A 14,801-nucleotide genomic window follows, 5' to 3' on the forward strand; every position below is an offset into this window, starting at 1 on the left:
ACTGTTTGCCCAAATGCTTGAAGGAGACCTGCAGAAATACAGTTGAGTTCTCTTTTACTTCCCCTATACTTCACTAATTATTGAAGAGTTACTAGAGAATCTAGAATAAGAAAAAAAGTGTGGGAATTTAGTTGTATACTCTAGATCCCATAGAAATTTAACTATGAATTCCTGCTCACTTTTCTATGATGGCTAACTTAAATGACAATTTTCTATAATACTCCATATGAAGTTTCAAATAATATTGTTAAAAAAAATCATGTCTTTTAAATGCAACTGAATTCTCTTAACTTAGCGTAGTACCTGGCATATACACAGTAAGTGCTTTTTTTCGTTTTTATCATTCTAACTGATGAATAAGCTATATCAACTTAAATCTAATTAAGGGAGAGGATATATATTAAAGTCTAGTTGAAGGATATATCAGTTTAAATCTAACTGATGGCTTATATCAATTTATACTGGTAAAAAAGGACTTGAATAAAAAATAAATTCTATAAAGTATGAGTGAAATGCTGTACAAAAAAATATAAAAAGGTAGTATTAAACTTAAATGTTTGAACTAGGAAGAAATAACTATTTATGTACTTTACTATTTCAAAATACCTGTGATTTCATCAGTATAGATACCACCTTCCCTGGTTCAGAATGCAACTCCTTTTTTCCTTAGGGAAGTTTTTATAAGTTGCTCTAGATCCCCCAAAAAGTCATTACCTAATAGATAACCTGTTGGTGGCATGAGCCTCACAGCTTTAGCTAGGCTAGTGCATATATGAAGGACATCATGTATTCTGTACTTGAAGCCTTTACAAAACTGGTAGTACCTGTCTAAGCTTTTACTCGTTAGTTTAGGTCTAGGAACTCAGGGTTACTTCCATACTAATTTAAGTAGAATTTGAAAAGAGGTCTATTTTTATTTCTACCCTAACTTTTCTTTCATAAATTATAGCTAAAGGCTTTATTTCTACTTAAAAGAATAAAACTACAAATCTGATGAAATATAACAGAACTCTACCACTGGTATTTTATTTTTCAGTAGGCAACATCCTAGTTCTAGACTTCATCTATTTTAAGTCATGATTACCAGGAAGGAAAAATAATATACTGAAAAAATTAAATTCTAAAGTTTTGAAGGCAGGCATTAAATAGAATTTAATTTATACATCCTCCTTTACAAATGCAAAAACTGAGGCCCAGAAAGATTAATTTGCCAAATGCTACTAATGATCAGTGACATTCTATCATCAGATAATGGTGCTAGTAAAACCTGACATTTAAGAGATAAAGATGAGATGCAATTAGGACTAAATATAAATATGGTAAATGTAGACTACAAATAGAGATTGTCTACCACCATACATAGACCAAATTAATTACAGTATTTAAAAAATGTATATGCCAAGTTCTAAAAGTTCTTTAACTAGATAAGACCAAAACTGTAAATGGGGCAAACTGAACACAAATATAAATCATAAACAGACTACCAAAAAACCCCACTAATATCACCTGTAGTAATTGCCTCCGTTACAACTTTCTTAATTTTTTCCCTCAGTTTGGACATTTAAATATCTATTTTCATTTTGTCACTATTTATTGTTCTTACAATATTGGGTCAGTAATAGTGAGAAAACAAATGTTTTACTATATAGCAATCAAAGCAGTTTTTAAATAAAGATATTAAAAATATGTGCCTGAACAGGTATGTAAAACTGATTCTGGGTTTGCAAATGGTCCATAGTCGCACAAGGTTTGTGTTGAAGTTTTGATGAAGCAGATCGTTCTGATTTGATTCCATCTTGTAAGTAGCCCTCCTGTTCCACTTTTCTTCGCATAGTAGAATTCCAATGATTTTTAATAGAATTATCAGTCCTATGAAGTGATAGTACACAATTAAAATAGAAAAAATAAGAATACAGGATTTCAAGACTACTTAACCTTAAGTAATTATACAAATTACTCAAAAACTTAATGTTTTACAATTGTTTAAATTAAATGTTTTATTTAAAAAGGTCAAACCAGAAATCTAGAGGAAAATATACATATATTTCAAGTTTGAGATTATAGTAACAATTTAGAAGCACACAAAAATTATCTGATGGTGGGAAAAAAATAACACATTATAAATAAGCAAATCTATTATTTAGAAATAAAAATTAAGAGAAATCTATCATTTTTGAAAAGCAAATTAAACAAAATATATTGTAAAAAATGAGAGAAATCTATGTGATCAAAATAGAAAAAATACATATTAACATTTTCAATATACTAACTGAGGAGTTTTGTCAATTACAATTACAAATATCTGAGATATATCTTGCTTAAAGATATTAAAGATGCTTAAAGTTGTTAAAAGCAAAAATTATACCTAACATTTACATAGTACCAAGCATTGTGATTATAAGTATTTTACAATTATTATCTCATGATATTCTCAAGGCAACCCTGGGAGGTAGTTGTTATGTAACACATTTTTACAGATGAGGAATCTGAGGTAAACGGTGGTTGTGACTTGCCCAGGTTCCCACAGCTATTAATAGTATCTGAGGCCAATTTGAACTCCAATTCTCCTAATTCTAGGCTCAGTATTCTATTCACTGAACTACCTAACTACTGTGATGATGATATCACATTGAATAATTCATGATGATCACATAACTATTCATCAACATGGAATGAACACCTCTAAAATTTTTAAATGTATCTATAATCTCACAAAACAGTGAAAAGTAGTGAGAAGAACATGTACCTGCAAAAAAGCATGGTTTAGCTGAACCAGATTAAATGGAGTGTATTATTAAAGAAAATGGAAAGAAAAAACCAAATTGGAACAGATATGCATCTTCAAAACCATTTATTCTAATCAACAACAGAGAAAACACCAAAGTTAGACTAAAGATTTTCAAAAATCTCTGTACTGGACTGTATTATGTGAAGTGGTAATATCATTTAAAAGGATAGTCACAAAGAGATGCTAGACCTCAACAAATACATGGGAAAAAAAACCATACTGTAGGCAACACAATTTTTAAATGAGTGGTATTTGCCCCACTTATGAGTAATATCATGCATAAAGTCTTAATATGGTGAAGTTCTCCAAAAATCCTGATTCACTAATAAGAAAATGTTAACTGCATCAAATTCTGAAACATTATAAAGCATCCTTTTGTCACTATTAAATTATCCAGAAATTTTAATTATCCAGAATAATTATCCAGAAATATGACAAAAAAGAGGTTAAGATTGGTCTAATCATCAGTGTCTAGAAAAACAAACAGGATGAAAAACACATCCTGGGATGGCAGCCTATCAAATTATTAGTACATCAATAGCCATTTTTGACATAATACAGATGGATAATAAACTAGGTCTAGAATCAAACTGGAAAAGGAGATGAGGGTAAACTGCATCAAGTAAACTGCTTGTCACTACAAATGCCCATCCAATTCTTTAATACCAATATTTTTCCAGAAATATTACCTTGCTGCAAATCCCTGAACACCAATCTTTTAAGAATTTAAGTAACTCAAAGGAAACTAGAAAGATGCATAGTAGGTATAAACTGGCATGCTACAAAATGCATTTTGCATGCAAAAATAGGGTACAGGATTCTGCTGAAGCTAAGAATGACCAGAAAAAGTTATGGGGTAGTCATACAATGAGAATTAGAGACAAGAGATGGATAGAGCAACTGGTACTTTGGTAGCCTCGAGACACAAAAAGAACAAGAAGGTGCCCAATATGTATGGGAAGCAATGTTGTATACATCTATGGTAGAAGTACCAACAATGAACAATGATACTTTGAAAGACCTGTGATTTTATCAAAGTAAGGACTTTTAATTTAAAGCTTTCTTTGCCAGAAGAATTCTTCAGGTTTTGAATCAAAAAGTTTTACTATTATTTTTGTTGTATAATACTAGAAGCTGAAAGGCTCCATTTTTGCATCTCCCCACTATTCAAGAGGAATTACTTTTTTTAAAAAAATCCTTATCTTGTCTTGGAATCAATACAGTGTATTGGTTCTAAGGCAGAAGAGTGGTAAGCACTAGGCAATGGGGGATTAAGTGACTTGCCCAGGGTCAGATTTGAACCTACGACTTCCTGTCTTTAGGCCTGACAAAGTCCACTGAGCTACCCAGCTGCCCCCAGGAATTACTTATTAAGAAAAATTTGCAGAAAATACAAAAGAATAGACTTCATAATTCTTATGCCAATTTTTAAAAATATACTTCTTAGAAATAGTAAGACAAGATTGCAAATGTCAAAAAATAATAATCAAATATTTCTTCATCTGAAGTAGAGGATATAATAGAACACAGATCAATTTACAATCAATCAAGAAGTATTTTTAAGCACCTACAATTTGTACCAGGTGCTGGAGATATAACTAGAAATAATCTTTATTTTCAGTGATGAGAATAAATATCAAAGAAAAAAGGATTAACATAATTACAGTAAGGAAAGATTGCTTTTGTAACACTAACGTTCTAGAAAAAATATAGAAAATGTCATTTTTCAATGTAAAGCTTTTATTACAAATTCATTGAATATTGATTGATTATTAAAACATACAAGGCACTAAGCAATATTCAAGTATGAGGTTTGAAGTTCTACATTTGTATTCTTCTGAAAGAAACACATGTATATGACATACAAAATGGTCTCTTCATTAAAGAAAGTACAAAACTCTCTAGTTGGGGAAAGGAAATATTCTTTGCTCTAGAAGAAAAATAAAGGAAAAAAACTGAAAAGAGGAGGGGTAGAAGAGACTGAATGATTAGAGCTACATAATAATTAAAGAGGTTCTTCTCACAGAGGGTCTTCTAAACTTCTTGAGGAAGAAGCAGCTCTTGATACTCTAAATATTAGTCATTGTTATAGTCTAAGGAGATTCATAGTGGCCAACAAAAAGCAATGATTTCAATAACTGCCATCAAGAAGTGATGTATCATAATGGGGAAAGGCAACTCCCTGCAGAAATGAACATCAACCTAATGCAAGCACCTAGAAGGTATGTTGTTCTCTTAGGGTATATTAGAGATGATTTAGAACCTTTCCTAAAACTCATCAAATTGAAAAACTTATCTCACTTCTGGTGATTCACATGTAATGAATAAGACTAAAAATTTTTAAATATGGAAGACTCTCTAGGGAATTTTAAAGATGTAGGCAGGAAACTGAATGATATAAAAGAGCAGAAGTAGTACTTTCATAATTGCTGCCAGTTAAAGGTAGAGAAAAGAAGCTATGAAAAGTAAAGGGCTAGCTAAGAAAATGGTACTAAAATATGCATTCAATTTTCTTGACTATGGTGTAAGATCCATGAATGATAGTCAAGGATAGATCATATAGATATACAACATAGACATTATATCAATATAGATACAGATATAGATTATATATTTACCATAGGAGGCCATAGGAAAGAGTTATCAGTGGAGGTACCCAGAAATTCACAGGACAAAATATATCCTGTGGGAGGGAGAAATATTACCAATGGTCTCATATGTAGAAATACATAAATGTGTGAAAAAAGTATACACAACAAAAGAACCTAGAGAACTAAACCCAAGAAGATAAAAGTTCACTGTAGGGAAGCAATGGAAAACTAAAATATGCCAATGAATGTTATACTTCACCCAGCCACCCCAAAAATTCAACATTTCTAGGATCCATGATTCCATTAGATTGTCTCATCTGCACTGACACAGATTGCAGCTCAATCCTGCTATGACTTCAAAGATGTTTTTTAAAGAATTGTTATACATCCTAATGCAAACACCAACAACATGGAAATAGGTTCTGATCAAGGACACATGTAATACCCAATGAAACTGCACATCAACTGTGAGAAGGGTGGGGGGAGGGGAGGGAGGGAAATAATGTGATTCTTGTAACCAAGGAATAATGTTCTAAATTGACTAAATAAATTAATTTAAAAAAAAAAAAGAATTGTTATAGGATAAAAATTTCATCAACGTGCAATCAACTTAGTAATAAGCCTCTCCAGACTTAGCTAGTTTTAGTCCGTCAGGATCAGACACACAAATCATTAGGTCTAAAGTTAGTCTTCTTACATTGGCATGGCTTATCTGAGTTTAAAGTTTAAATGCTATAGCATTTAAGAATCTAGAGTCGCTTTCACACTACTATGAGGCATCAAAGTAGGACTTACTCTAGAAATGTACAAACCAGGGAGAGAATAAAGAAATAGAAATATGATGGGAGTATTCTCACCTAAACAGCCACATGAAATGATTAAAAAGTTCCTGAAGTGAATGACAAAACTGGTAGATAGGACATCATTGTTTTGGGGATTTTCATTATTATCCATAAAGTATATATTATATATAACTACCAGTTGTCTCTATTAAAAAATTTAGTAACTTAAAAAATACATGACATAGGATTTGCTACTAATTTCATTTATTAGAATACAGAAAGTTAAGTTAAAAGGCTACCTGCTGGGTAGGACTTGATTTTGAACAATAAAGAGGAATTCATCAGGATAGCAGCAATTAGGAGAATATGAGGAACTTAATATTCATCATAATGAAAAAGACACTGTCTGATATAATTAGAAGCATGCTTGAAGGGAAAAAAAGATTTGATTTGAAAAAGATGTCAAAATATTCAAATACAAATCTGTGGGTAGGATCTGGTGGGTCTGTGATTCTAAAGGCATGTAGGTTCAAATGAGATGGGTCTATAAAATGAAATTCTAATAATAACTAGAAATCATTTCACAGATAAAGGTTAGAGTCTTAGCGAACTGAAAGATTGTACTTTTAAATGAATGTAGAGAAGAAAGAAACAGAACCAAGAATGGTAAATGAGAATGAATTCTGAAAGACTGGAATGGTCCTATAAAGTTAAATGCCAAGAATAACAGAAAATGTTTAACTAGAGGTTAGAAGGGACAGAGTACCTGCTTAAGAAGACAGAATGATGACAAAAAAAAAGTAGAACTACTCTAATTTTATTTTGCTTCTGTTTCTTCTATCAAGGAGCATAATATATAGCTCAGAAAAGACAGAACAAAAATGGCTAACATGGAAATGAAACCCAGTATAAGAAGTTAAAAATAGCAATCTAGCTACCCATATGAGCTCCAGTCACTTGACCTAGACAAATTTCATTGTTGTTCAGTCATTTCCAACTTTTCATAAACCAATGGACCTCTGTCTATGGGGTTTTCTTGGCAAATTACTAACTAGAGTGGTTTGTCATTTCCTTCTCTAGTGGCAAATAGAGATTATGTGCCTTGCCCAAAGTCACATAGATAGGGATGTTTCTGAGACTGGATTTGAACTCAGGTCTTGACTCCATGCCCAGAGCTCTATCCATTGCCCTACCTAAATGCTCTGGGAAAACTCCCTACCAGGGTAGGAAAAGTACTCAAGCACAGGAATTACTGAAACACTGTTGTTTATCTATATGCTACTGTGGAAGACAAGAAGTGCTGTAGGACTGGAGATTAATAAGCATTATATCTATTTTTATAAAAGAATTAAAAAGATAATAAACTATAGCAAGGTGAACATGATACTAACTTCCTGGCAAGATACTAGAAGGCAGTTACAGGGATAGTTTATAAACAAAGAAAATATTTCTCTCCTCTTACTAGGATGCTACAATCAAGGTCATAAGGTGGTTCAGTCATGTTCAACTCTTTTTTTTTTTTAACCCTTACCTTCTGTCTTGGAGTCAATACTGTGTATTGGCTCCAAGGCAGAAGAGTGGTAAGGGCTAGGCAATGGGGGTCAAGTGACTTGTCCAGGGTCACACAGCTGGGAAGTGGCTGAGCATGTTCAACTCTTGATGACTCCACTTGGGGTTTTCTTGACAAAGATACTAGATTTGCCATTTCCTTATCACCTCATTTTACATCTGAGGGACCTGAGGCAAACAGAATTAAGTGACTTTTCCAGGGTCACATAGTTAGTATGTGTCTGAGGTCAGATTTGAACTCAGAGGACAAGTTTTTCTGACTCCAGGTCCAGTATTCTATCCACTGTTATCACCTAGCTGCCCCAAAGGCCATGAGGAATCAGAAACTTACTAGCTGTATAATCCTGGGCAAATGACAACCTCTCTAAGCCTACAGTTTCCTCTGTAAAATGGAATTAATAATATTCCTCTACTACATATCTACATATGTTTTGAAAGACCTAAATAAGATCATTTGAGTAAGGTACTATGCAAACCTTAAAATGTAATATAAACATCAGCAATATTGTTATTCAGAACTGTTCAATGGTTGGACCCAACAAATGGTTATTTATCAGTTAATATCAACCTATAGAAAAGTCCACTAGAATGCCACAATCATTGGTACTGTTCAAGATTTTTACCAATGGTTTAAACAAAGGCTTGTTTATGATTGTTCATCAAACACAAATAGTGAAAACTGGGGAGTATGAATGATAAAAGAGATGACAGGATAAAAAGATGGGCAGAAACTAATAAGATGAAACCTATTAGGGATATAGATAAGCAGACATAGATCTATATAGAACTAGATTTAGAACCACATCTATAATATTATATAGATATATAATACATGAATTCAATTGCAAAACCATAAGATGAGGAAGAATCTGATTAGGAAGTAGCTCATGTGATAAAGTCTTAGGGGTTTTAATAGACACTCCATTTTTCAAGTGAAATTAAGAAGCTAAAACTTGTCCACAAATAGTTGACTGAAGAAGAGGCTCAAACTAGAAAGCAATAGAAGGATCTGTTTGATGGTACCAAGAAAAGTAGAGAATATGAAATATAAAGGAGCACATCATAGTAACAAGGGTTATCATACAGGATTAGGAATCAGGAAGAACTGGAGTCTTCGAGTAGAAGGTACCATGAAGCAGATTTCAACTTAAGATATGAAAAATCTTCCTAATAATCAGCAGTGTTCAAAAAAATGAATGGGCCAAAGTGAGCTGGATAACCAATTGTTGATAATGTAAATAAGTATCATATCTCATGCTGAAGGTTAGAGTAGATGATCTCTGAGTTCTTTTCCAACTCAAAGGTTCTATGAAATATGTGCAATGCAGTGTTTATAGTAGATTTTAAAGCACTTGCATTAGAAGATGTGAGTTCTCACTCTGGTTTTAAAAGCCTCTTAGCCTCTTAACCTCTCCAAGTCAGTTTCCTCATCTTTCAAAAAGGATGGATATAAACCCTCCCTATAACCTCCATAGGATTATACTGACAATCAAATGAGATAATGTTTGAGAAAGTACTTTTTTAAAAATATAAAATGCTACACAAATCTAAGTAGATGCTCAGACCAGGATAACTACCTCTAATATGAATTTTTTCCTCCACAAGCTTCTATTTCAGTAATAGGTCTCAAATAAAATTATTTTAAATGTTTTAACCCTACTAAGCTAACTAATATATTAGCTTCAAAGCCATTTAGTACAGTGACACACATACATATGTACACACACACATTCATTCATGGCACCTATTTTGCTTTTTATTTTAGTCAGTATGTTGTCAGTCACAGGACTAATACTTTCACTATAAAATTTCTTTTTGTGAAGAACTATATCTATGATCTGAATTCTCTCTAGTTCCCTTTGAGCCTATGTTTGTCTAAAAAGCATATGCTTAATACTGATCTATAACCTATCTATAAGATAAAAAATCTATAAGATAAGAAAAATAATATACACTTTTTTAAAAATCAGGTTTATATGCTTACTATGAAGGCCTGAACTTTTATTACAAAAAACAAAATTGCTATTGAATTGATTGTATACTTATATGAAAATTGTTTAAAATAAAAAATGCACTCAAAAACCCTAAAAGGTTGCTTACTTTTTTTTAAGTTTAATTTTAGATTAAGATGCATAGAAAGCTTTGAAGATGTTTGCCATTCAATTTTTCCTCTAATTGATTTGCCCTGTAAATATTATGACAAATCTTAATTAAGATTATGTTTCATTACAGAAAAAATATACATTTACATAAGCACCTTCCAGGAAGTAGTTTGGCAATTTCAGCCCAACGATTTCCCAACCGTTTATGTGCTTCATAGATTATTCTGTCCTCTTCTTCTGTCCAAGAAGACTTCTTTACTTCAGGATTCAGATGGTTATGCCACCTCTCTCTGCATTGTTTCCCTATTCTTCCTTTTAAATGTTTTGCAATTAAAGACCAGCGCTTTGGGCCATATTTCTGAACTAATTCAATAACCTGAAAAAAAAAGGGAATATGTTTTAAAGTAGAAACAAAAAAATTTATTCAAACTTGAATACAGTATTACTTTAAAATTTTAATGTTCAATTCAAATGCACAACTATAACTGGCCCAACAACTGTGGCAAAGAGTTCTTCAGATTTCAAAGTTCATAAGGTCAAACTTATCTAAGACTAGATATAGAATAATGAAAATATAATTAACACAGGTGTTACTTGCCCAGAGAATGCCTAAACAAACTATGGCATATGAATGTGATAGACTAGTTCCATATTTTTTTTTAAATAATATGAAGAATTCACAGAACCATAAGATATATGAACTGTAGAGTGATATAAGCAAAGGATAATAACACACAAAAAGCTATATAAATGAAAATAAGAAAAATAAACTGAATCCTATGTAATAAAAATAAAGGCATTTTTGTGCTTTAGAAGCTAAATTGATTTGTGCAAATTAATTTTATAACAAATGGTAATAATATCAGAATGTGTATTTTATAATCCCTTTTTAAAAAATACTTTTTCACTAAGATGATTAACAAATCACTTTCAGAGTTCTAAAGTACATCCTTAGTTTTCTCCTCCTCTGCCTGTCTAAAGTCTTAAACAACATGCTGATCAATAATCACAAACCTCCATTTAGATTAGCACTGAAAATAAAAAATTAATATGGCTTTATCTAGATTCTAACCAGCTGAACTATTATGATGGTGCCATTATTAACAGTCAACTTCTCCCCCTTTCCCACTCTCCCACTTCCTAATTGTTCCTGGGAGTATAGTAGTGAGAGGAAAACGCTTCCCTTAATAGTTTGTATTATTAGATGCTGTCCATGAAGTGATTGCTTGAAGCCACTTAACTGCATTGTTCACAACAATATACTGACATATAGCTATCCTTAACTTACAAAATGCAAAATGTCTCTGACAATGTAGAAGATGTAATGAGCACTATTAAAAATCTTAAGGGACTATAAACTAGTGCTTCAAACAGTGGATCATGGAGTTCTATATTAGAAAATATCACTAATCACCAAATGCTCTCCTTCAAAATGTACCTCATTTACTCTGCCCATTCCTCTCTCATCACTTCACTAGAATATTATCACATCATTTCCCACATGGCTCTCTCTATAATATCCCCAGCCCCCCAATAAGATGAGACTATCATTTTCTTCTTCATAATTTATTATCTGACATATATTCTGAAATAAAAGTATTTTAGAACATCTAAGCATTTTATAGCATGGCTTATCAGGAGATTAAATCAACTCTAGGGACTCTTAGGGATTTGGTGCTCAGCATTCCACTACCCTTTCTCTATTATGGGAGGCAGTAGATTGAGGGTTGGCCTTGGAATCAGGGAAACATGAGTTCAAATCCTGTCTCTGACACATACTAGCTCTGTGGCCATGGGCAAGTCACTTAACCTCTTTTTGCCTGTTTTCCTCATCTGGAAAATAAGGGAAATAATACCTACAGTGCCTACTCCAAGGGATGCTGAAATAATCAAATTACATAATATATGCAAAGTATCTTGCAAATACTAAAACATTACATTAAACAATTTTTAAATCATATTCAAAGTTCCTGAGTGTAACTTCAAAAAATCTACTTTTGTCAATATATGTTTAACTTTCCTAAACAACTTGTAAAAGGAATTATGAAATAAAAAATAAATCCACACGATAACTAGTTGCTAATTCAAGGAATTTAACACAACTAGGTTAGAAAAACCAAATAAAGTTTTATGTAGCTCAAATAAAACAGGGGTTGTTTTGCTCTTGAAAGAACTTTTAAAATATTTATAGAGACAACATAGTAAAGCAGAAAAAAAGATTAGACTTGGAAATAGACAATCTGGTTCTCTGGGAAAATTCACAATCTTTTTCAGCATGACTTCCCTTGTCTGCAAAATAGAGATGACTAATATTTCTATTACGTACTTTGTGGGTTGTCCTAATGATCATTTATGAATATAAATGTATTACCCTTGGAGAAATAAATACACCCACTGATGTGATATTATATTACACTACAGCCTGTTATTTTATATTCAGAAATACTGACTTTATATAATTTTAAAAGACTTGGATTCACACAATAACAGGGAGCACACAGTCTCATTACACTTGAGGAAACTGAAGCTCAGAAAGGTCAAATGATTTGCCTAATGTCTCACAACTAGGAAGAGGATGTCTGTATTGATGGAATTTTCCTCCCAACTGAATAATAAAGGTAAAGCATCCCAAACTTCAATAGAGGAGAAAGAAGAGCCTAACCCTCTCCCCAGAACAGCCAGACCTAACTCTTTTAACCCTTTAAGAAGATCTCTCTTCTGTGCTCTATGCCATCTAACTCTTTCTGTGGAATACAGTATATGGTCCACTACATAATCACTGTGTATTCATTATTTACTCTTGGTTCATGTAGCTCTCCAAGTGCTGGAGCAAAAAATTCTAATATTTAAAACAGAGTTGACATGATATAATATGGTCCACAAAATTGATTTAACATTCTGAAGGAAAGAGATATTATGTGGTGTTCTCCTTGTTAAAGTAAAAAAAACTGTCCCTCAGTCAAACATTTACTGAGCATCTACTGTGTAAGGCATTCACTTTGGGGAATATACCTACCCCTCCAGGAGGGTATTCCCAAGCCTAGTTCCCCCTACTTGCTTTATGTGTTTACAGTGAAACTGCTGATGGCAGTCTTCTCTCAGCTTCTTTTGTACCAGGTTAAACTTTGGAAGACTTCCTGACCCAGCACCATAAATGCTCCTAGTAATCTCCTTTTAGATTGTCATCTACTCTAATTCTCTGAATAATCTGACTAAAGTCTTTCTAGTTTCAAAATTCCTGCTTAGTTATTTTTTCCTATGTGTTTTTTTCATGACAAAACAATCACAAAGAACTGCAAATGATATTCAGAAAAGGTGAATGAGCTATTAAAAACTCCTTTTGACTACCATATATTAAGGAAAAAAGTCAAGAGTGTGTATTTAATTATCCTCTATTCACTGAGCTATAATACAAACAAAACTACATTTCAAAAAAATTAACAATAGTGCTTGAAACAGTATATACTAACATTTGACTTTGATGCTTAAAGGGAGAAAGACTCAAAACCAAAATAAATTGATACTTTGCATAACAACACTACAAATAGCAAGAAGTAAAACATCTTATGACTATACTTACTATTTCTTCACCATAGAAAAAAAAATTTTAAACATGAATTTATTACCCTCTGATCTTCTTCTTTAGTCCAGGGACCTTTGATTAATTCTGGGTTTAAAACTTTCTGCCATCGATGCTGACACTGAAAATCAGACCGGTTCTGAAACACAATTTTAAAATTATTTAGCTATGGAACAAAATACTTTCCTTCCCACAACAATATTTCCCCCAAAGGTGAAGGGAAATCTAATCCCAGAAGTTCTACAACTTGAAAAAACAAAGCTTTTACATTTACTTCCATTCTTATACAGATAAATATATGTGTGTGTATACTCTTTACCCCAAGGATTTCATCTACAAAATAAAAACAAATTTTCAGTGAAGCATATATGGCCATCTCCCTATTGATACTGCTCAGAAAGCAATAGGGCACAACTAAAGGTGACTGCTACAAAGTCTTGGATACAAGATAAGGTAAAGTTACAATGCAACAGGTATGTATATCTCAACCCAATTTCTGGCAAGGATGAGGTGATCTGAAGGACAGCAACAGAAAAGCAAAACAAGAATGGAATACTTTTATGGTAGTCTTGATCCTGGCAAATATGAACTTGTATTCAGCCATAGCCCAGGATGATACTTCATTTCCAGGCACATTTCTTTGTAAAATGCTAATTAAATGTTTTACTAATTACAGCTTTAACTTTATCTTGAAATTATATAGGGGAATTCTCAATTCTAAAATTTACAGAACTAAGGAATCTTATCAAAATGAAATGTACTCCAGTATAGAAAATACAATTTCTCAAAACAAACCAGTTTGGCAAGAAATTAATATCAAATTATATAAATCAATAAGAAAATCACTCAGAAAGTGGCAATGACACTACAACACATATTATCTGGTTTTTACTTTCAGTTTTTAACTATATAAAACCTGCCTACCACCATTCAAATATTTATATTTAATATTTATGATAAGTATCTAGAAAGAGAAACATGTTTTTTAAAGCTTTATCAAGATAACTTTTCACAACTAGCAGGCTTAAGATTCATTCAAATAAAAAAAAAACTAATACATCATTTTCAGTCCAAGGACAGTAACAACAAAAAAGAGAATGGGCTTAATCACAGCAAGTGAAATTTAGATTATGTTCAAAAAGTTCTCTAAAAGAGAGGAATTTTAGACTAGATTATACCAAATGAGATAAGAAAAGAAGACAATGTTTAAGTATATCATTTTCTGCCTCTCTAGTCATAAAAACAAAGAAATGTATGTAGTAGTATACTAGTTTAATGAAAAAAAGTGTACTAGTAAGATATAGTTATGACCTTTTAGGTTATTTTCAAGAGATCTGACTTTCTCTATTCTTAAAACCTCCAAAGCTTGCTTTCTTGAGAGTCAAACCG

The 14,801-nt window shown here is 32.2% G+C and overlaps 1 protein-coding gene across 5 annotated transcripts in view; it reads right to left on the bottom strand.

Annotated features, from left to right (window-relative positions):
* MYBL1 (MYB proto-oncogene like 1) overlaps positions 1-14,801 on the bottom strand; it is a 52,160-nt gene that overhangs the window by 20,858 nt on the left and 16,501 nt on the right. For all 5 annotated transcript variants that reach the window (XM_007487031.3, XM_016431502.2, XM_016431500.2 and 2 more), the window contains exons 4-6: positions 13,459-13,551; positions 9,988-10,208; positions 1,692-1,869 (exon numbers count right to left, since the gene is read on the bottom strand). In XM_007487031.3, coding sequence (XP_007487093.2) covers positions 1,692-1,869; positions 9,988-10,208; positions 13,459-13,551 — 492 coding nt within the window. The remainder of the gene's footprint in view (positions 1-1,691; positions 1,870-9,987; positions 10,209-13,458; positions 13,552-14,801) is intronic.

Source organism: Monodelphis domestica, chromosome 3 (assembly GCF_027887165.1).
Source record: "Monodelphis domestica isolate mMonDom1 chromosome 3, mMonDom1.pri, whole genome shotgun sequence".
NCBI classification, from domain to species: domain Eukaryota; kingdom Metazoa; phylum Chordata; class Mammalia; order Didelphimorphia; family Didelphidae; genus Monodelphis; species Monodelphis domestica.